The 21,345-nt window shown below is 42.3% G+C and overlaps 1 protein-coding gene across 1 annotated transcript in view; it reads left to right on the top strand.

Annotated features, from left to right (window-relative positions):
- map3k22 (mitogen-activated protein kinase kinase kinase 22) overlaps positions 1 to 21,145 on the top strand; it is a 42,522-nt gene extending 21,377 nt beyond the window's left edge. The window contains exons 6-18 of the mRNA XM_008396201.3: positions 1,691 to 1,790; positions 3,047 to 3,163; positions 3,330 to 3,444; positions 5,298 to 5,431; positions 6,003 to 6,076; positions 7,053 to 7,114; positions 9,205 to 9,276; positions 10,014 to 10,178; positions 11,573 to 11,721; positions 11,838 to 11,969; positions 14,053 to 14,182; positions 17,950 to 18,127; positions 18,714 to 21,145. Coding sequence (XP_008394423.1) covers positions 1,691 to 1,790; positions 3,047 to 3,163; positions 3,330 to 3,444; positions 5,298 to 5,431; positions 6,003 to 6,076; positions 7,053 to 7,114; positions 9,205 to 9,276; positions 10,014 to 10,178; positions 11,573 to 11,721; positions 11,838 to 11,969; positions 14,053 to 14,182; positions 17,950 to 18,127; positions 18,714 to 18,942 — 1,657 coding nt within the window. The 3' untranslated portion in view covers positions 18,943 to 21,145. The remainder of the gene's footprint in view (positions 1 to 1,690; positions 1,791 to 3,046; positions 3,164 to 3,329; positions 3,445 to 5,297; positions 5,432 to 6,002; positions 6,077 to 7,052; positions 7,115 to 9,204; positions 9,277 to 10,013; positions 10,179 to 11,572; positions 11,722 to 11,837; positions 11,970 to 14,052; positions 14,183 to 17,949; positions 18,128 to 18,713) is intronic.
- The last annotated feature ends 200 nt before the right edge of the window (positions 21,146 to 21,345 follow it).

Here is a 21,345-nt window from a genome sequence, read left to right on the forward strand (position 1 = left end):
AAGTTTTATTTATGCTTTCACTGAAAAGCATTTCTGCTAAATTTAAATCTTAAGTGAATATTCTTTGTAAAATCTAAATATTTGTTTTATTTGTTTTAATTCTGGTTCTAAAGCAGCGAAGGGCCTCCATCCTGCAAATATCACAAGCCTGCAACTAAGGGCACATTTGAATTTAGCAAAAAAGAAAAAAAAAAGAAGCACAAACCTTTCTTTTATTCACATAAGCCTCTGCGGTGAGACCTTTTTCGCTCTTTAAGACAACGGGATTGTGCAGAAACCGTGTAAATATAATGCCATATCCCATAAGCATCTGTAGCACTCGAGGTATTAGGAATCCATGAGTCAGGATAATCGTTTTGTCTGTCCACAATGGAATCAAACGGGAAGGTTTCTCTTTTCATTGGCAGGCGCTGAAGGTTTGAGGCAGGAAATAAGCGCTGCAGAGTGTCTCTCTCTTCCTTTGGCCAGAGAGTGAAGGACCAGAGCCAGACCTTTCCTCTTTTCTTCTTCTTTTTTTTTTCTTTGTGTGTGTGTGTATGTTTGTGATTTTTAGGAAAAGTCAGAGCCAGCGTGCTGTGTGAAGGCAATCTTTCATCTGCAAATCTGTTCCTTTTCTATTTTTTTATTTTTTTCCCTCTGCAACTGTGTTTCCCCACGCTCGCTTGCAGAGGAAGGAAAGCCATATCTTTTAGCGCAGGACCCCCTTTTTTAGCCCTCCGCCACATCCCTCCCTGCTCTCTATCGCACACATCATCGCTGAATCTAAACAGTCGGGGAGCGTTTAGCTGCACCGTTGCTCGCCTCTGATCTGCAGGCCCGTCGATTCCCAGAATCCTCTCGTTTAAATGAGGGAACCGATGAGCAGTCATTAAGATAGGCAGAGCTCTGGCCTCTGATGAGGAAGCGATGGGATAAAAACAAGCTCTTTTATCAGTGTACTATAAAGAGTTGGTGGCGGCTGCAGATTCTTCGCAAGCAGAATGAGACTGATATCAGGCAAAGACATGCTGCAGAGAGTCTATTTTCTCAGGCTGTCTTCTTTATTTCCTAACTCACAGTCTGTAAATATCTCCACGTCTCTATATCTATCACTCTGTCACTCTCTAAAAGAGGAGGGAAAGACACACATCCTGCTGCTATAGCTGCCGCTCTAGATCCTCCCCCTCTCCAACCCCGCTTCAGCCCCCCTTCTTTCCTCTCAGGAAGTTTCCCATCTGCCTTTGTGCTGGCTTAGCGGAGAGACCCCGGCCGTTGTTGAAACAGCGGCCGATGCATACCCTGATTGGAAAGCATGCTCATGCATGTAGTTTTACAAACACGCGCGGCCCCGTATATGCGCTCTCTTGCAATCAGAGCGAAAGACAAAGTGATAACTGCAGACAGACTGTACATTTTCTCTGAGAAGGTTTATTCCCTCGCTTTTTTGTTTTTTCTTCGTTGATTAATCTTCTGTCAGTATCTTGCACGCCTTTGCACTCTTCTCTCCTTGACCCAGCCCGACCCGAACATTTTCCGCTCTCTTCGCCGCATTCGTGAAACAAATGACTTGTTTCGCGGCTACCGAAAGCACCGGAACAGAGAAAAAAAAAAGTGAATTCCTGTTAATGAGGGATCTTCTTGCAAAGTGTCTGCACCCAGAGATGTGACATGAATGGTTCCTAACGCTGCCGATGTTTCCGCCCCGTTTCAGGATCATACCGTTTCAGAGGCCGCTGAAGATCAAAGAGCTTCTGCAAAAAGTCACAGAGGCCTTTGGTCAGCAGATGGACCTCTTCTTTATGGAGAAGGAGGTAAGCGAAGGAAGGTTATTTTCTAACGCTGTACAGATTGAGTTGAATGAATGCAGAAAATATGTGAACATTTCTTTACACATTTTCTTCTGTAGTTACAAACACCCAGAATTTGCTGCAAGAGGAAGTAGTTGAAAAGAAAAGAGACAAAATGGATGATGGATACGAAGTCTCCAGATCTTTTATCTCAATACCACAAAAATAGCATTACCTGTTTAGCTGTGGTAATTATGCAGTGAACGTTTGACTTTGTGACAGTCTCGCTTGTTGAAGTCTGCAAAATGTAGCCGAGTGATTTGGTTAATGACGCTTTTAGGAGACCTCAGACACTGTGTGAGCCGCATAAACACGTTTTCTTTCTCCAAGCTGTTAACATCCTAATTACTCAGAAAAGCCTTGATTTTTTTTTTTTTTTTTTTTTTAGATTTGCAAAAAGAGAACAACAACCCACTCAGAACCTAGTAATCAGTACCAAGTTACAGAATGCGACTGAATAATAAACATTTGTTCATCAGTGTTGATGCTAGATTAAATTAGAAAACATTTTCACGCTTCATAAGACAAACCAATTGACATGGTATTACCTGTAATCAATTCCTGTCAGAATGCATATTCTGTTTGATGCAAATTTTTCCAAGACAATCAAATCACAGTCAGATTCATATAAAATACCAAAACGGTCCATCAGTGGCTTTGTGCAGCAGTGAGACACGTTTGTGGCATTGAGCCAGAGTACTTTCCATAGGAGAGGAAAAACAAAACGCATGAGACAAAGCTAAGCACAAAAGATGAGTAGTACTTTCCGTTTGTTTTGTTTTCAGCCTTAAAAGACTTTAAAAAAAGACACGGATGAAGGAAAACATTTCAGTTTTTCGGTTTTAGGTTTGCACTGCCTTTCATCTCCCCATTACACAGATGTGCAGTGATTCCCTGAGCAACTTCACAGGAAAAATGCAACTCACATTGCAGTCATGATTTCCCGTTAGAAAAAGAAGAAAAAGAAAGAAAAAAAAACGGCTTCAAATGTTTATGTGGATTTTAAAAGTTGCCGGGAGCTGAACATTTCACTGTCAAAACTCCAGAAACCATCTGCATCCTAAAGAGGGATTTTCAGCTTAAGTGCACAGGGAAAATCAGATAAAAGAATGTTTACTTTCTTTAATAAGAATCCCTTTCCCACCTCAACCTTTCTGAGACTGCCGCTGCTTTATGCAACGATAAGAAAAGAAAGGTCACGTTTGTGTTTGGTCCTTCAGCTGCTGCTGCCGCTGAAAAGCCAGGAGGACCTGGATCAGGCGGTGCTGTCTCTGGGCAACACTTCAGGAACTAACGGGCTGCTCAGGATTCTGCTGAAGACCCCTAAAAACAACCCTGTGAGTGGCTCTCATTGTTCACTGCGCATGTGCACCATTGAAACCCCAGCCGCTGTCACGAATGTGAGCTTTGAATAAAGTCATACTTCTTCCGAAAAGAGCAACGAATAAAGCTGTAATGCTGCCCTCACTCCCTCATCCGATGTCCTCTTCTTCCGGCTTGCAGTATCTGCAGGTGAACAGCCGGGACAAGCAGAGTGAGATGAAGTCGTCGCGGTCATTAGGAGACCTGAAGGGCTCGCTGCTCAAAGGGTCGGAGAGGGTCCGCAAACACTCAACGGGTGAGCTTCCGCCGATCTCACGGAAAAGTCGTGGGTAAAGATGCACTGAGAAACCAAAAAAAAAAAAGCTGATCTGTGAACAATATGTTCTTAAGACCCATCAAGTCGCAGTAAAATGAAACTACATTTGTGAAATGCCTGTAGTCCAATCCCCACCTGCAAAAGAGTGAGAGAGAGCAAGACTTACAGCAGGTAACAGGAAGGCTGAAAGGAGAACACCAAAGTTGTTCTAACATTTCCTTGTGAGCTTTTAGCCTCTGTCTGGAAACATGTTGGATTTGGAAATGCGGGTAAATGTTTGGAAATCTTAAAGTAAAGTTAAGAATCTACATTCTTCAGGCCAAAAACTTTCTTTGTAATCATTTTTGTCTCTGTTTTAAAACCATAAAATCCTTTTTGGCAATAACTACTGTATTTAGCACATGAGGTGTGATGTTGTCACAGGAAGGATAAAAAATATTACTAATAGCGTTCTTGCAATCTAATGGGGAGATTGATGCTGGAAATGGTCTTTGATGTTTCTGATTGGTGCATCTTTACTTGTGGGCTGTTTAGACTAAATAAATTAGGATAAAACCTATTACTAGGAATCTGCTGAGTTTAAAACTCAGATCAGGACACTGCATGGAATCCTCTACTGTCAGGATTTTCTTTTCACCCTGTTTCTGCCTGTCACAAAAAATGTTTTTTGAGAAATGAAGGCTGCCGCCGGTCAGAACAGAAGACGCAAACTGTAAGCGAAGGCAGGGAAACGTCATGTCAAAGCAAGGACGCACTTTCCTTCAGAGCAAGCCACCACCAGCATATGAAGAATCCCTTTTTCCCTTATAAAGGCATCATTTGACATTTTACAATTTTTTTGGGAGGGAAAGGGGGGAAATGCACAGCGGATTATTGTAGATTTAATCTTTTAATCGAACGCTGAGTGAGACGAATGTTTCCCCAAAATGTCAAAGTAATCCTCCCAGACAGATTGGTGTCGTGTCATAGTCTTTGTGGCTGGATAACACAGCGCAGCGCAGTGCAGGTCTGTTGTCCCTCCTGGCATATCTGGTAACTCGGCGTGAAGAGGAAGTCTTCTCTGCGGAGCAGCGTTTTTTTGGTCCTTTACATCAGCTCTGCTCAGAAAGGTCAGCGTCTTAACTCGCGCGTTCCAAATCTTAAACACGAGCAGCAGCAAACCGTTTGCGTTTTCCAGTTTGAAGGAAAAGCACTGAAATTTCACGCCAATCTATCTCCTTTTGAATGCTGTCCCTGTACCAGCACCCATCAGTCACATCTGTTGTCCTGCTGTAAGCATGAAAAGAAGAGGGGGAGGAGGAGTGGCGGCAGATAGGAGGCGACAGGAGAGCGCGGTCACGGTCTACGGTTGAGCGAAGATGTGATGTGAGCCTGGGTGCCTTGAAGACGGTCCAACAGCAGGAGAGGGGAGGGAGATCATGCAGTGAGGAGAACACCAACCTGTGTTGAACAAAGATTTGTAGTTTTCACGTTTGTGATTGTTCAATTTAAGCTTCTTTTTTTTTTTTTTTTTTTCTGGTGAATTTCTTCAAATCCCTCTCAGCTCAATCAGTGATAGCTTCAGTCTCTGTTACAAGGACAAGTCCTCAGGCTCTGCAGCAGCGCGGCAGGCAGGCCGAACGTTTGTCACAGTAATTGAGGTTAGAGGTGGCGGCAGCGTGGTTTAGTAAATCATCTCCGACTCTCTTGAACTTGAATCCAAGAATAACACACTCTCCCTCCTATTCCATCTTTCCCTCAATCGACGCTCTTCATCTCCTCACCCTCGTTTTGATTCGGCTGCATCCCATCTTTTTTCTGCTTCTCATCCTCCAACCGGCGGCTTTTCTCAGGTTCTCTCCACACCGGCCGGACGTCCCCTCCTCCGGGCAGCGTCCCTGAGGAGCAGCAGCAGATCGCTCGTCAGGGCTCGTACACCAGCATCCACAGCGAGGGGGAGTTCATCCCAGAGACCTCTGACCAGAACGTAAGCTCTGCACCGCGTGACAGATGTTGTTCAGCAGTTTTCAGGGTTTCTGAGAGGACTTAAAATGTCTTTTATGTTTGGTGATCTTCATTCCAAGGCCGAAAAGATTTTATTCTGCGTCTGAAATTACATTTGCAGACATTTACATTCATGGAGTTAACTTAAAATCTTGCTTAATACATTCATGTTTTGTGAAAGCAAAAAAGATTAAAAAAAAAAAAGGTGAAAGTCGATCTCAGAAACATTTTCTGATAACTTCTTTAGTGAAATGAAGGTGTAACTTTTTTTCCCCTTTTCATTTTTGACAGTTTTTAATACAAAGGTTTCCAAACCTTTCACGGCTTCACGTTTTTCATACTTTAACAAAGCAGTTTTTTTTTTCTTGCTTTCTATAGTGAACATTTTTTAATTCTGATGCAGCTGCTTGACATTTGTGCATAACACCTGAATCTTTATTTGAATTCTGCTGTGCGGCAAAATGCTGGAGACTCAAATCTGTTTGTCCCCATCTCCACCACATCACTGGCTGCTCATGTGACCTTTGCTCTCTCTGTGTCGTTGCGTCTGTCAGATGCTGGATCCCTTCGGCAGCGCAGGCAACTCGCTGTCAAGCAGCTGTCAGTCAATAGATCAAGCTCTGGACAGGTGAGTGTTGGTGCAGATGCTGGGATTCACGATCATCATTTATGTAGATTCATGGTTATGTTCCTAAACCAGCGTTGACGATATGAGATTGTTTAAAAAAAAAAAGAAGCAGTGACAGATTGAAGTTTGTATATCTGACCCTTTCCCGGGCTGACTGTGTGGGAAGAAAATCGGAATCAGGTCATTTTGCTGTTGCTATAGTGACTAAACTTCTTATCTGGACGCCTGGATTCCTCTGTTATCACGGGAGCAAGGATGTTGGTCACTGAGTGGGAGATGTGACGGACGGAGTGAGACGATGAAAAGACCGAGCCAGAAAACAAGAAAGGAAAAAAAACAGAGAAACTGACATGAAAGAGAGAGAGAGAGAGAGAGAGAGAGGACTGAATCAGAGTCGAAAGGAAAATAAAAGAGTAAGCGAGTGCGAGGTTTGAGAGAGCAGGAGGACGGAAACAGTTCTACCTGCACAAGGCTTATCAGCGCTCCAGGCTGCAGAACAATGGCAGGAAACAAGTGCATGGAACTTTTCCCCGCGAGCGGGCATGCGTGCCCCTTATCCAGGGTCTCGTGGCCCCGCGCCGCCCTGCGGTCAGCAGAGACGTCACTTTCTGGAGGGGCTGGTCACAAACACCCAGGGAAAGTGGGAGGCTTGGAGGGGATGGGAAGGGAGTGCATTTAAGAATATACAATACACTCAGCTTGACTGCCAGGTCAGCAATGCCAGAACGTTTTTTTTCCTCACTGTTTTCGTCGTCTTCTTATTACAAAGAGGTCCCAGCTTATCTGCTGTAATTCAGAACACTGTTCTTGAAACACCCGGCGTGTCTAACTGTAAAATACTTTCAACACAAGCAGCATTTCGAGGCTCCGCTTTGCTGCCGGTCAGACTCTGTTTTGAAGATAAGGGGTGGGGGGATTACCAACCAAACAAGCAAACGATTCCTGAACTTTTTCTACTTGTTCTTTATCATTTCAGCCCTCCGTTCTCACAGAACAACCGGGACAATAATTACCTGAACCTCAACTACGAATACAAAGGTAAGAGACAGACGATCTGCTGCAGCCACTTCAGTGCTCTGATTGTCTAGTTTGTCAGTTTAGTTAGACGGCTGTGATTGGGAGATTTGGATCCTTGCCATGCACTGATAATGGATTTAACAGTCCCCAGTTAGAAGTCCCTGTTTTAAGCTTCTCCGCAGCTTTTATCCTTGTCTTCTGCGTTCCTTGGTCTTCATAATGGTGCTTGTTGAATAATGTTCTCTAATAAACCTCATCACATACCAACTGAAATGCTGTTCCAGTTATGTTATGTACTATTTAAATTATTCCCGAAGGTAATTGTTAGCATCAGAATACTGGGGGAAATGAAAACAAATGCCTGGCAAATTAAAATTTCTTATATTTTTGTGACTTGATTAAAATTTTTCTTGTCATATTAATTGCAGCGTCTGCAATTAATTGTTGAAACTAATCGATTTTTCATCAAAAACAATATATTGACAAAGTAAGCAAATTTTTCAACGTAAGACCCCTTTTTGCTGCTAAATCACTGATTAAATCGACATAAGCTCAACAAAAGGGTTACTTAGTGTTAACATCTGGCATTTAGGTTATTCAGCCAACAGATTGGTGCAATCTCAAGGAAGTTTCTTTCAAGTGTTTCGGGAACTCCTGATCATTCATGAAACTTCTTGGAAAAACCACTTCTTTAGAGATGTGACCTGTGAAACGCTGACATTACCGTTGGGGATGTCTGTGCTTGCTAGAACACGTTTACCTTTGAGATGGTAGTTCAGGCTTAAGTAGCGTCGGTGCTCCTTTGGGCAGAACTTGTACACAATAATGTCCCTCGTCCCTTTCGATTGTGTTTTGAAGCAAAAATTAACAAGAGAAGCGACTTTGTTGTTGTTTTGCGGACGTCAGAATTAAGAGCACACCAGAAACACAGTATAAAAGGCTTCAGCTGGGGACCTTTTTATGTAAAATGGAAAAATACAATTAGTTAAATAGAACATTTTTAACGTCTTTTAAAATCTACGTAATTTATTCATCAAAATTAAAGTCAGAGCAATAGCTTTTAGTTGAAAGTTTGTTGAAAACAATGCGTCATTTTCCTAAAACTCTGCTGATCCATCACTTAAAATCCCAGTACAACGCATTAAAAGTCAGTGGTCTGAGAGCGCTGTTCATTTTTACCTTTTTTTTTTTTTTTAGTAGCCCTAATAAGAAGTGGCTTCTCATGACCAGTCATCAGCCCCTTGAAGCCCCTCTACTCGGGTCCCCTGGCTTCCTGTCTGTGTCTTCAGAACACGGATCAAAGAAAGCAGCATGGCAGTCAACGCCACACTAACCCTTCCGAGCGGAGCAGTTTTCCCAGTCTGCTCTCTTCTTTTTGCCTCGCGCCGCTCGCTCCCCATCACGCACCGAATTAAAAAAAAACAACAAAAAAAAAGAAAGAAATGCTGCACGGTACATTAGGACGCAACTGCACACACAGGCTCTCCTCTCCCCAGATGTAGAGCCCAGCCCCCTCCTGTCACGGCCTACGGTGTTTATCATTCCCTGTGAGTAGATTTTTCCCCTCCGTCCCATGTTACCAAACACAGAAAATAACTCCCGTCTCCATGGGGATACAACCACAATAACAGCGCTGGAGCAGGCCATCATGTGACGGAACAGCTGCTTTCAATTGAGACCCAGTAACCCCTCTTCTCCCCCCTCACCACTACGATCACCACTCCTAGCGCGTGTGCTGCGAGGGTCGCCGCTCACGTGCGTCAACGGGGCTCCCCACCTGCTTTTAATACGCCTGGAGGAATGTTTCCAGTTTCTGCCTGGGCTGCATCAGGGTGACGCAGCAGCATCAGCTTCAGCTTCAGCGGGGCTACATGTGTGGAAAGCTGCGTGTCATTCTGCTGAGCTCAACTCTGATTTGACATGCACGGATGAGCAGGAACAGTGCGCTGAGACTTGTCAGATGTGATCTATGGAAATGCGAGCTTCTCTAATCATTGCACTCCATCAGTGCGTCGGTGCAGATTTGGAGAGGTGCTGAGAGGTGGATGGGTGTAAGGGGAAACTAAATGTTTCGGCGAGTGAAGGTTTTGCCTCTTTGCTCCCTCTTTCAGGTCGACACGGGAAGGGAGGAACTTTCCCACGGCAGTTCCAGTTGCCCAATCGCAGCAAGGATTATGGCGACCGTAAGAAATCACCTTTGCTACAAAGTCAACAGATTGCCATGCTTAAATAAAGAAAGCACAAAAACATTGCGTGTTGGTTTTAATTTTAAAGAGTTCCTTTCTGGAACATTATGGCAGGTTGTCGAGATTGAAGCAATTACCGGTTCCTGGCTGGAAAATGCAAAGTTGTAACAATAAGATCTTAGTTATATATCTTGGAAAGACATCAGACAAGATAAACCTAGTGTGTCAGTTCCATAGTTACCTCCTGCTTTACACATAGCAGAAAGCATACAATGACATTATTGGTGGGTAATCTGAATATGCATCGTCTTGGGCACTGTTTGGAACCATACGCACTGAGGGAACCATCTGTTCTCTGTGCCGGTTGGCATCTGGGAGCTGACCCCTTCTGAATTATAATTTTTTTACTTCAACATTCCTCCCCCCTTTTTTGTTTTTTTTGTTTTAGCCCCTGACAAAACACTTTTCTCATATAAACTTGGTGCATTAAGTGTTTCAGCGCTTGTTTCCAGGCAGCTGCAAGTAATTGCTCACTCTGAGGCTAACCTTGACTAGCTGTGATTTATGTCTCCCTGTGGCGAACCCAAACTTGTATAAAAATACAGCGGCCTTCTTCCTGTCTAAAGGGAAGTGGGACTGAGTGGTGAGAGACTCTGGCCGGCGTTGAGTCTTGGCCTCTAATGAGTAACAGAATGAGAGAGGGAAAAAAGTCACCAATGTGTTTCTGCTTGCAGGTCGCAGGACGCTCCCGCGCAGCTTCATGCCCCAGGAGAACCTTTTCCAGCTGGTTCCCTCCAGTCGCACACGCAGCTATAACGGCGACAGCTCGCTGACATTCAGCGACCTGCGCTCGCTGGGCCGGACTGCCGACAAAAGCTGCCAGCGCGGCACTGCCAAATGTAAGTAGTGTGGCCTAACCCGAAAACCTTTATGCAAGACTGTCTTCAAAAAACAAAAAATGTGCGAAAGAGACAAAGTGAGACCGCTGCAGGTAAAATTACGTTCCTGACGGTTTTCAAGACCTATGATTGGAGTTACTGCACAATGTGGGAAAACTATAGAATTCAAGAAAAATGTTCTAGGGCTGGATAAGTATGGAAAAGAAGCAAGTATGGGAAAATGTTATTTGATATCCTGTGATCTTAAAAATTCCATCCGTCCGTCCGTGCGTTTCAGAACTTTTCCTCTTTTTTTAATCAGTGCTACGTTGGATGAACAAATCTGTCTGCAGATGAGTTGTGATGTAATTTTGGATGCAAACAAGCAGGTGACTAAAGGCTGGGGGTAATGTTTGCTCACTGTGTGAGAGGCAAGCCAAAAATGGAGCAAAAAAATCTGTTTACAATAATAATTAAAAAAAACAGCAAATCTTCACACTTTAAGTTGTAACTGAACATCTGGCTTTTTGTAACCATTTGTTGCTTAGTTCCTCTTTAAATACATAAATAAATATTATTTTTCTTAAACACTGAGTTAATTAGCCTCATAAACTGATAAAAACACAGCCGTGCTTTAATATTTAAACAGTTTTTTTTTTTTCAGCAAAGCGTTTTCCGTTAACACAAGTGGGGGAAAACCTTGAGTTGTTACGCCGAAACGGCTAGTGCCAAATCAAAGATAATCCGTTCTCCCTTTAGCCCTCCGTCAGCCTTATTTTAATTCCTGGTGATGCAGAGTGTGAAGGAGCAGCAGTGATGTACAGTAATGCCGTAAGTCTCCACAGGCATAATTCCTCTGTGATCGACGCAGACGCAGACCATGTCGCAGGCTCCCTGATCACATCTGCAGTTTGTTCTGAAACAGCCTCTGTCATCTTGCCAAAGCTCGGCTCAGCAGTCTGTGGTCGACGTCTCCGTCTCGCTGTCCTCACCCACGCACAACCAAACAGTCTAATGCGGCCACAAAAGCAGCGGGCTAATTCCAAAACAAAGTCTCAGAGTCTGGGACTGGAGCGGATGAGCGCTGCCGAGACGATCTTTCTAAGGTTTTGACAACTTTTGCGTCGGCGGGTTGCGGTTTTCACTGCCTGGCTGTCTTATCTGGGGTTTCCCTGAATCTGAGAGGGTCTGCGGTCGGAGCTCTTCAACAAACCAAGGTGGATTTGACATTCTGTCTGGGAGGGTTTTACTGTCTAAGCAGTGTTTTATTGCTTTGGAACTCGGTGCTCGCTCAGATCGGTTTATCACAGTGCCGCTGTTGCTGTCTGTCTTCGAGGGGCTTAGTTGGCAAAAAAAATAAAATAAAAAAATTAGCCAGCGGTGGGTTTTCATCATCTGGTGTTGTTTTTCTGCAGCACCACGGGCGCCAGTCAACTGGCGGCAGGGAAAGCTCTTGGGACGAGGGGCGTTTGGGGAGGTCTACCTCTGCTACGACGCAGATACAGGCCGCGAGCTGGCCGCCAAGCAGGTGCCCTTCGATCCTGACAGCCAGGAAACGAGCAAGGTGAGGTTTGTGCGCAAATATGTTTGGAATAAACCTGGATTTTTTTGTGTGTGTGTTTTCTTTTTTGCAAAATTCTTAATAAATGTAAAGGTATAGAGTGATCTTTTTTTCTGTAGGAAGTGAATGCTCTGGAGTGCGAGATCCAGCTGCTGAAGAACTTGCGTCATGACAGGATCGTTCAGTACTACGGCTGTCTGCGGGACCTGGAGCATAGAAAACTCACCATTTTTGTTGAGTTTATGCCTGGGGTGTGTATTCTGCTGCCTAGTACTTATGCTTTGAACATACTTTGAACATATTAATGCTTATATTTACATGTCAAACATGAACTGAGCATAAACTTTTATGCTGAAGAGAGCTTCAAAGGTGAGGACTTGGTGACTGCTGTGTGCATATTCTGGTTCTGAGTCATATAAGAACCTGAAGCTGGAAGGATATCTTCTTGCTTTTAAAACTTTACTAATTCCTTCCATTTTATGTAGATGAGCCCTGAGCATTTGACAGCCCAGAGGCATTAAATTCTGCACACAGAGCTAATTGTATTGTGGAAAGAAAATGCTTTTACTTTGAAGGTGACTGCTGTGGTTCCACTGTTGGGTTGCTACTTCAGTGCCCTCATTCAACAGTACATGCTCCTCGGTATCTTTAGTATCAGTTTGCACATTAAAGGTACTGCAAAGGACCGTTTAGAATGCAAGATTAGCTTGGTGTTATTTCCAGTCGTCATAAGAAGGCATTTTGCATGGCAATATGATATTCATACTGTTGGATGGAGTTTCACTAATTCGGAAAATCAGATTACGCAGCCATAATTGCTTCCTTTTTTTTTTTTGACATTTTCTTCGAAGTAACGATTATTTATAGGAAAAGAACGCTTAATTTGTACACATGGCTTTATTAAGTTACAATGCCTATAATGTATTTAGCAACAGACATTTTGAGCTAGGTGCCCATCCTGCTTTAGAGTTAATATAATCTAGCTGTCAAAACTTGTGTCCTTGTTGCCCTATGTAAGTGACTGTGCTTAAAGGCATAGTCCTAATGAACTATAATGACTATATTTCAGATCTATATGATTTTAAACTTTATTTCTAATGCTAAAGCTGATATTTCTTTCACCCCTAATCTTTGGATGCATCAAAGCTATTCCTGAACTTAATCATTTCTGGTCTACAGATGCATAAAGAAACTGTGAGTACTTTGATGCACCTTTTGAGTTGAATAAAAATCACATCAGATTAAGATTGCGGACATAAGCTGTGATGCAGAAATGGGATAGTTATGTATCTGCTTCATTTTCACTAGGATTTAAAAAAAATACTACTGCTATCAAATAACCCACATCTGGCTTTTGTGTCTTATTTGTTATTTTACTTTAGAGAGAGAAATTTTTTTTTCAAAAACTCAAACAAAACTAGAAATCATTAGTAACCGGGAAAATTTGGGTCAGTGCATAGCTACATTATTTCGCAAATTATTAGTAAGGAAAGCTAAAGAATTTTGTATTGGAACTGTGGCTTCATTTCAAAATGTTTTTGATGATGACTTATGAGGATCATTAAAAACACTCTGCATAGCCTTCGTTTAAATCTCGGCTGTTTTTAAGAAAGACTCCTGCAGTCGATTTCAGCTAGAAAACAATTTGAAAAACGTCACCAGCTGTCACCAAACATGGTCTCAGTGGTTAATGTGAGCAGAACAGCCTGTTTTATGGGATCATTTTCTGTGAAAATGAGCTCTTTAGTGAGAGACTGTCGCCTGTTGATCTTTTTTTTTTCTTCTTTTTTCTAGAATTTCTCGGTCTTAGTCACACATTGTCTGGAAATGGAAACGTTTATAGTGTGTTGGAGTTGGCTGATGTAAGAGAGGATGTGACAAGGGGCCAAGGTTTTGTGGGTCTGTGCTCGATAAAACTTGAGTGGCCCAGGGAAGGAGCCGGTGGTTTAGAGTGGGAGGGCTAAGCTCGAGGTTTGTCTTAGAGGTGTGTTGTTGACAGCTGAAAGTAAGGAGAAACATGTTTTTTTTTTGTGTTTTTTTTTATTGCATCTTAAGTGGTATTGGATCACACCTTCACTCCGCAAAGATTTACTTTGGAAGAACTTAAAAAGGGAACTAAAACGGCGTTTGATCTCAGCATCAGACAATCCTCTTTCGGCGCTGTTTACATATTTGGGTTTCGTGTTTGGAATTTGGCAGCGAGGCGCCGTTTCCATTACAAAAATAACTCTTGTTTGAGTGTATTGGTAGCTGTGATGAATCTCGCTGCGAGCGTGATTCATTTTTCCACACGTTCTCATAAAAGCTGTTGTTGCTCTTTCGCTGTCCCACCAGGGCTCAATAAAGGACCAGCTGAAAGCCTACGGGGCCCTGACGGAGAAGGTGACAAGGAGATACACCAGGCAGATCCTTCAGGGAGTTTCCTACCTGCACAGCAACATGATTGTGCACAGGGACATCAAAGGCAAGTGAAACCGGAATCCTGTAAAGGTCAAAGGGGAGCTTTAATTCGATGTATGACTTCTAAAACTTCAGAGAAACTGAACCAGTCGCTCAGAAAACTATAAAATTTTGCAGGGTTTCCCCCAGAAAACTTGCTAGGCCCGGTGGTGGGAGCGTCAAGGCGGTACACCGGCGGTCTACCGTGTTTATGTATTAAAAGATGTTAAGTTGACAGAAAATATTAAAGTATTACTGTATAATTATATGTTACAGGAAAACATCACCAGTGAAATGCTATTTAAACCCACAACTAGTCTAAAAATAACAAATTTGCACTTCTGTTTAATCCAAATTAAGTCAGCAGCTCCATCAGGCCCCCAGGAGCTTCAGGGACCCCATAAACGCTAATATGTTAAAACAGATCACAGATACATAAATATAACACTTGTTTATTGAGATTATCAATGCTGTTAAACTTGATTCAATTTCAGCATACATAAATTAAAAGATTTTAAATTGTTTAACATTTAAATGCAAGATTTTAAGGAGCTGGCAAGTTTACTTTGTAAAACTTCAAAGAACAATGTTCATAGTTAGATTGTTTTGTTACCATAGCAACAGTCTGATGCTGTGAGTTTAATCTTTGAATTTACAAATACAAATTAGTAAACTGCGATTATAACTTATTGCTTTTTAGGCTGGCCAATTAAACTACTCCCTTCTGCCATATTTCACTAAATCTAACACAGAAACTCTTAGAGGTGCTGATGATTTTAGCAGCTAGAGGGGCCCCTAAGTCAAAGTCTGCGCAAGGCCTCATGCAGCCTTGGACCGGCCCTGCATGATGAGTTAAATCTGCTGCACTACACAGAGATGCGCAACAAACGGGAGATTTGGCTTTAGTAGTGTTTCCATTTTGTGTCTGTTGAGTTTTTAATCGTCGCAGAAACTATTCTGGTTGGTCGAGTTTATGGGACTCGACCGTGCCTGACGGTCATGAGTTTCTCATATCTCTGTGCGGCCGCGCACATTAATAAGTAGACAACGCATTTGATATGGTTTGATGCATCATGTAACCGGAAAAATAATACTAAAAATAATAATTAAATAATATAAAATTAGCGTGATGCGTGACTCCGAGGAGAGCCTGAAAGCTCCTCACTGGGCTGAACCTACATGATGAGGTTAGCGCTGCTCGTTATCCACAAACGCTCCGGCCAACTGGGACCAGAGACAAACTTTACAGGGAAGACAGACACAGAGCCACACTGTACCCAGCATGTCGAGATGTAAACGCAGCGTATAATTGTTCGTTCACAAAGATAAATAATTCTCACCGCTCCACAACGCAACCTCTGAATTCGCTACAAGTTATTCGCGGCGGGTTTTAAACTCTTACCTAGAGTTCTCCAAGGGATCATAATTCCTCACAGTAAGTTGATGTAAATATCCATACACGTCAGCCTGTGTCCAGTTTGAGTGAAAGGAGGCGGCAGGGCGCGATCCCGCTGAGGTAAAACAGCGGCAGCACCAGCTGTGTGATTAGTCCGTGCGCTATCGGCTTTAAATACATAAACTATAAACCTATCTACTATAAACCTATCCTTTAGGATAAATCTGCTCTGCTAGTGAAATGCTCAGAGCAACAGAGACGCTTACAGCCCGGCTTTAAAATAAAAAAATAAAAAAAAGATATTGTTTTTTTTTTTCATTGAAACTTAAACAAGCAACGCTTAGCCTGGCGGCGAGGCTAGTAAACCGTGGCGGGACACCAGGCTTATAATACACTGGGGGAAACCCTGGTGGGGCGTAATAGCGAAATGGAAGGCGATGCGTAGTTTTCCATATGTTTTACAAATAAACGTGCAAAAAAAATGTGGCATGCTTTTGTATTCACCTCTCTTTACTCAATCGCTTTATAAAATCCTGCAAAACTAATTGTCTTCAAAAGTCGTTTGGTATTTGGAGCATAAAATCTACCTGTGCATAATTTAATCTCGGTAACACGCACATAAAGTTGACGTTAACAGACGTTCTCTGTCCAGTATGACTGAGTGTGAAGCAGTTTGCAAAGACGGACAAAATTTGCAGTCTATGATAAGACTGCAACTAACAATTGGTTTAGTAATTGATTATTCTATTGATTATTTGGACAATTAATTGTAACATTCTACAAATTTTTTTTATTTAACCACTTCAGGTTTTTTCTATGTATGTGTATATTTGCTTAGCACATCTGTAGACTAGGACTGGAACAACTAATTAGATTAATTAGAATGAATTGATTTTTGAAATAATTGTCCACTAATTTAGTAAACAATTAATTGTTAAAGAACAATACCCATAATCAATTAAGCCAAAACTGTACAAAACATATTTACATTTCAGATAAGAAAAAAAAAAAACTTAAATATTTTCAGCCTAGAAATTTTCATGTAGCATAGTTTTAGCTTAAAATTCAGTAATAAGAAAAATCCTGTAAGGTACATTTTGCCATCCAATTATTATTATTATTATTATTATTATTATTATTATTATTATTATTATTATTATTATTATTATTATTATTATTATTATACTATTATCTATAGTATTGCATACCCCAAAAGATTGCAGCTCTGTTGGCAGAGAAAGAACAAATGCTTGCCACACTTTTAAGATTATTTGTACAAACCACTTATCATTTGCCTCCGACTTCACAAACATTCGCCACTTTCATGTTGGTCTGTCAGAAAAAAAATCCCACTATTCAACATGTAAGGTTGTTCCCATAGTTTCTTTTTTCATTTGTCTTACTCAGAACGGGGATGGAAAACTGCACTATTTTAACATCTCCTCTGAGGTATATTAGGCTTCACGCTGGTGAAGGTGGCTCGACAGTCTAAAAATGCTCGACACCGGACGGAAAGGCTTTGGTTTTTCTGCCCGCAGCTTTGGGAGTCGCTGCTTCGTTAGGCCGCAGCAGCCAAGAAAGAGGGAAACATCCCGTCTGGTTGTGTCAGTAGAGGGAAAAAAAAAAAGATAGTGGGTCACCCGGGACGCAGCCAGGCTCCATGACAGCACATGTGGGTGGGATTTTCCACTTGGAAATGCTCCACACGTTTAATATGGCGTGAGGTCAGCTCGCCACACAAGAACATCGTTTCCCTCAACAGAAAATGTCAGCTCAGGTGGTATGTGACTATAGCTTGAGACTTTTTCTGAAGCTAATGTTTCAAAAGAAGGCAAACAAATGGAAATTCCTGAGTTTTCAGACGACTTAACGTCAATATATGTGCTTGAAGATGGAACCAAGCAAGTAAATGTTACAGTTTTAGCCTCCCAAGTCACTCTCTGCGGCTATCTAATCCCTCTTTGGGGGTGGAGGGTGAGCGGCAAATGGCTCACGTTAGTCACTGATCAAACAAGTGGCGTGCTAACAGGAAATGGGACGGACATGTTGGAAAAGTAGTACGGAAGTAGGGGAGACGGGGCTGAGGTCTGATTTGTCTCACATGGAGCAGTTTATTCAGCATTAGAACTTCTGATACATACAAGCCCGCTTGGCAATGACTTTAAAGGGAGTGGAAAGTGGATGATGCATAAATAGGAAGGAAAGTATGCATATAATGACAGCCTGAAGATCTCAGTTGGTACTTTAAAAGATAGCCTGCCAGATTAATCAGGCTCTTGACTTCAACCGTTCCTCTGAAGTCAGCCGACGTGCTGGCTCGGGTAAACGAACTCTCCGTGGCAGCTCTCAGAGGAGTCATGAGTAGCTCTGAGCTCAGTTTGTTTGGTCCCCATCAGGTGCTAACATCCTGAGAGACTCCTCTGGGAACGTCAAGCTCGGAGACTTTGGAGCGAGCAAACGGATCCAGACCATCTGCATGACTGGAACAGGAATCAAGTCTGTCACTGGCACCCCCTACTGGATGAGCCCCGAAGTGATAAATGGGGAGGGATACGGCCGGAAAGCTGATGTTTGGTAAGAATACCTTCGGATGGGGGGCAGAAAGGAATGATTCCCGGAGGGGATATCGGTTATACTACAGGTTAGCTGAGTTTTTCAACACTAAGAGTTGAAATGGATGGTTTCCGTTTGTTTATGGGCACATAAAACTGGTATGTAAAGTAAATATGCAAAACTGTAAAAATCACCTCTAACTTTATACTTTGTTGCCAAGAAGAACAATTTTTCTGGTGACATTTTAATGTAGATTTCTAAAGCGTAGGCATTTCTCCTTAGATTTAATTTGCATAATGCTGCCTTTCCACCCAATCTGTATACTTGGCCATTTTTATTCTTTAAATGTAGCTAATATGGGCACTTTTATAAGGTACTGTAAATGACTCAATAAATAAATAAAGCTACAGTTCCAAAAAAGATAATCTTTTTGGAGATTTGTGGGTCAAGTTTTGTTGACAGCCAAAGTGCAAAAAATAACTTTAAAAGACCTTTCTGACGTCTAAAAAAGTATTTTATTTTTGCTCCATATTGTACGATGCAGCGTTTTATGATGAATTGAGCATGTAAAACTAACCTGTGTTCCTGTGTTGCTCTCCTCCTTCAGGAGTGTCGCCTGCACTGTTGTTGAAATGCTGACTCAGAAACCTCCCTGGGCCGAGTACGAGGCCATGGCCGCCATTTTTAAGATCGCTACCCAGCCCACCAAGCCCCTGCTTCCAGAGGGCGTGTCTGACTCGTGCAGGGACTTCCTGCGGCAAGTGTTTGTGGAGGAGAAGTGGCGCCCCACGGCGGACTTCCTGCTCAGCCACCCGTTTGTCCAGGGTAGCTTCTGAACGCTGAGGGACCCCTGGCAGAGTTATCCCCCCCCTCCGTGCACTGCCTGCATGGCCGCGGCGGTCCCGGCTCCTCCTCCCCTTCTTCCCGTCACCTGGTTACAGGGTTCAGCAACACTAGCTTCCCTGCTCTATAATCGATCGGTGTCTGCCTTGTCCGTACTCCTTCGGTTCTCGACGCCTGGCACAACATAGACTGTTTACTGAGAGGCGGGGCTGACTGCGATCAGACCTCCAGAGTCATCTAAGGCATCTGTCGCTGGTTGCCTCAGAAACGGGCCGCCAGGGTTGCACTTCAACAGTCTCAAAGGATCCGGGTCAGCATTCTTCAAGGAGAGAGAAGGAAAAGTGGCCAAACTCGGAGCACAGAGACAGACTTTAAGCTTTCTGGGGTCTCTCTTCGCCCGTCTCACTGTCTCGCTGCAGCGTCTCCACGATGAGTTGACATTGTGACTGACTGGTGACGCCGCTCACATCTGATAGTACTGTAACTTTCTCATCAGCTTAATACAACTGAATGAAATTAAGATGGAAAAAATATTTTTATACAACACACACGGTCATTTTAGATCCGATTTCTACTGTCACCTTTAAGACAAATATGATGCATTTTTGTCAATGCCTTACAATAATGATTTGTAAGTATGAATGTCTTTTTTTTTTTCCCTAACAGCCTTTCCTTTTTTCTATTATCACTCCAAACCCCATTCAGAAGGATTGTTATAAAGTTGCACTTTTGATATCATGTATTGAAACATTTACATGTGCGAGATAATCAACCGAGGAGATATTTTTCTAATATTTTTTTATTTTTATTTTTTTTTTACTATTATTTTGATATGTAAAGACAACCAAACATTTGCAACTACGTGCAATGTCTCTTAAGCAATAACAACACTGCTGTATGAGTCAGAGACCGTCGTCCCATCTTACCCGTCTGGTGAGCCTCGTTCCATTTTCCGTTGGCCAAAGAGGATTTGCAGAACATGCAGTATTAGTCACAGCGGACTTTTTGCCACCTCAGAGCCCTGAAAGCCTTTTGTTTCTCCGTTAACGGCAGCTTTGTGCACTTTGAACTGCACAGACCAAATCTGATGCATTACGTTACTGTGGTGTTTAAAATGTTCGCAGGGTTCCTAAGCAGCACGACAAACTTTCAGGCTGAAATTCTTAAGAGTTCTTAGTGCTTTTTAGCAATTTTTAAAGTATAAACTACAAACTGGTGTCATGTTTAGACAGTAGGCAGGATGAATGGATGGACAGATGGATGGCTGGATGGGTAATTAATGGCTTGATGGTTAGACAGACATGTAGATGGACAGTTGGATGGATGGACAAATGTATGTTAAGATGGATGGTAGAATTGCAGACCATTCAGTTACCAAACAGATAGGCTGATGGTCAGATGGATAGACAGTTGAATGCACAAACTGGATGGATGGAGTGCTTGTAGACAATGGACTCGAGAATAAAGTCTAAAGTCTGGAAAATACTCAAAAAAAAAAAAAAAAATCCATATTTTTCCCAGACTGTTAATAGGAACCCTGCATTGAAAAAAAAAAACAGATTGAAGTTCTCTTTATGTTTGTAAGTTCAGTATCAATCCAGTGAGCCACCATGCCTTCCTTTAGCTCTAGTCAGACGGACCACTTTACGAGCTGACAGCACATCTTGCTCTGTGCGACTCTCACAGAACCAAACTGTTTTCCTTAAATGAAACCTTAGGGACAAACTGACGTTGGATGTAGCGACGATTTGTTGGCGCTTATGGAACGATCAAATGTTTTTTAAGCCTTCTCGGTGCCTTATCCGTTTCTCTTTGTAAACGAAAATCTTCACTGCCAAAGCCGAGAGCTTCCCTGTGAGGTTGCTCTGTTAGAGAGCACACCCAGGATTTACTTATTCTGTAAATACCTTGTTCTGCGCTTTTGTATTAAATCTCTTTTACTTTATAGACAGATCTGTTTGACTAGAGTCTACGTTATACAGCAGACTACTGCGGCTAAAAGGAAAAAAAACAATAACTTGCCACAAGAGTGTGTATGACTGTCTGAGAGCTGGCAGGCAATATTAAAGGACTGGAAGGCTTTTGATTGACACAGAGCTTGTTTTGTTTGAAATGACAAAGCCTTGAAACATGAAATGTATCAAGTCATCGATCTTTTGTACATTTAACTTAATAAATCTAAGGTCTAAGACTGTATTCTGTTTTATTTATTTTTTTGTCCTCCATCTTGTTTCTGTTTCGCCTTCACTGATTACATCATTTTATTAATTGTTTTAAGTGAGATTATGCACAAAACAAATAGTGAAACATATAAACAGCATAATTAGTCTTATTATTGTTTGTTGATAAAGCAAAGCAGCATCAGTTATTTTATTTAAGATGGATGTACTGTGCTG

This window comes from Poecilia reticulata, chromosome 20, assembly GCF_904066995.2.
Source record: "Poecilia reticulata chromosome 20, P_reticulata-male-v2, whole genome shotgun sequence".
NCBI lineage: Eukaryota > Metazoa > Chordata > Actinopteri > Cyprinodontiformes > Poeciliidae > Poecilia > Poecilia reticulata.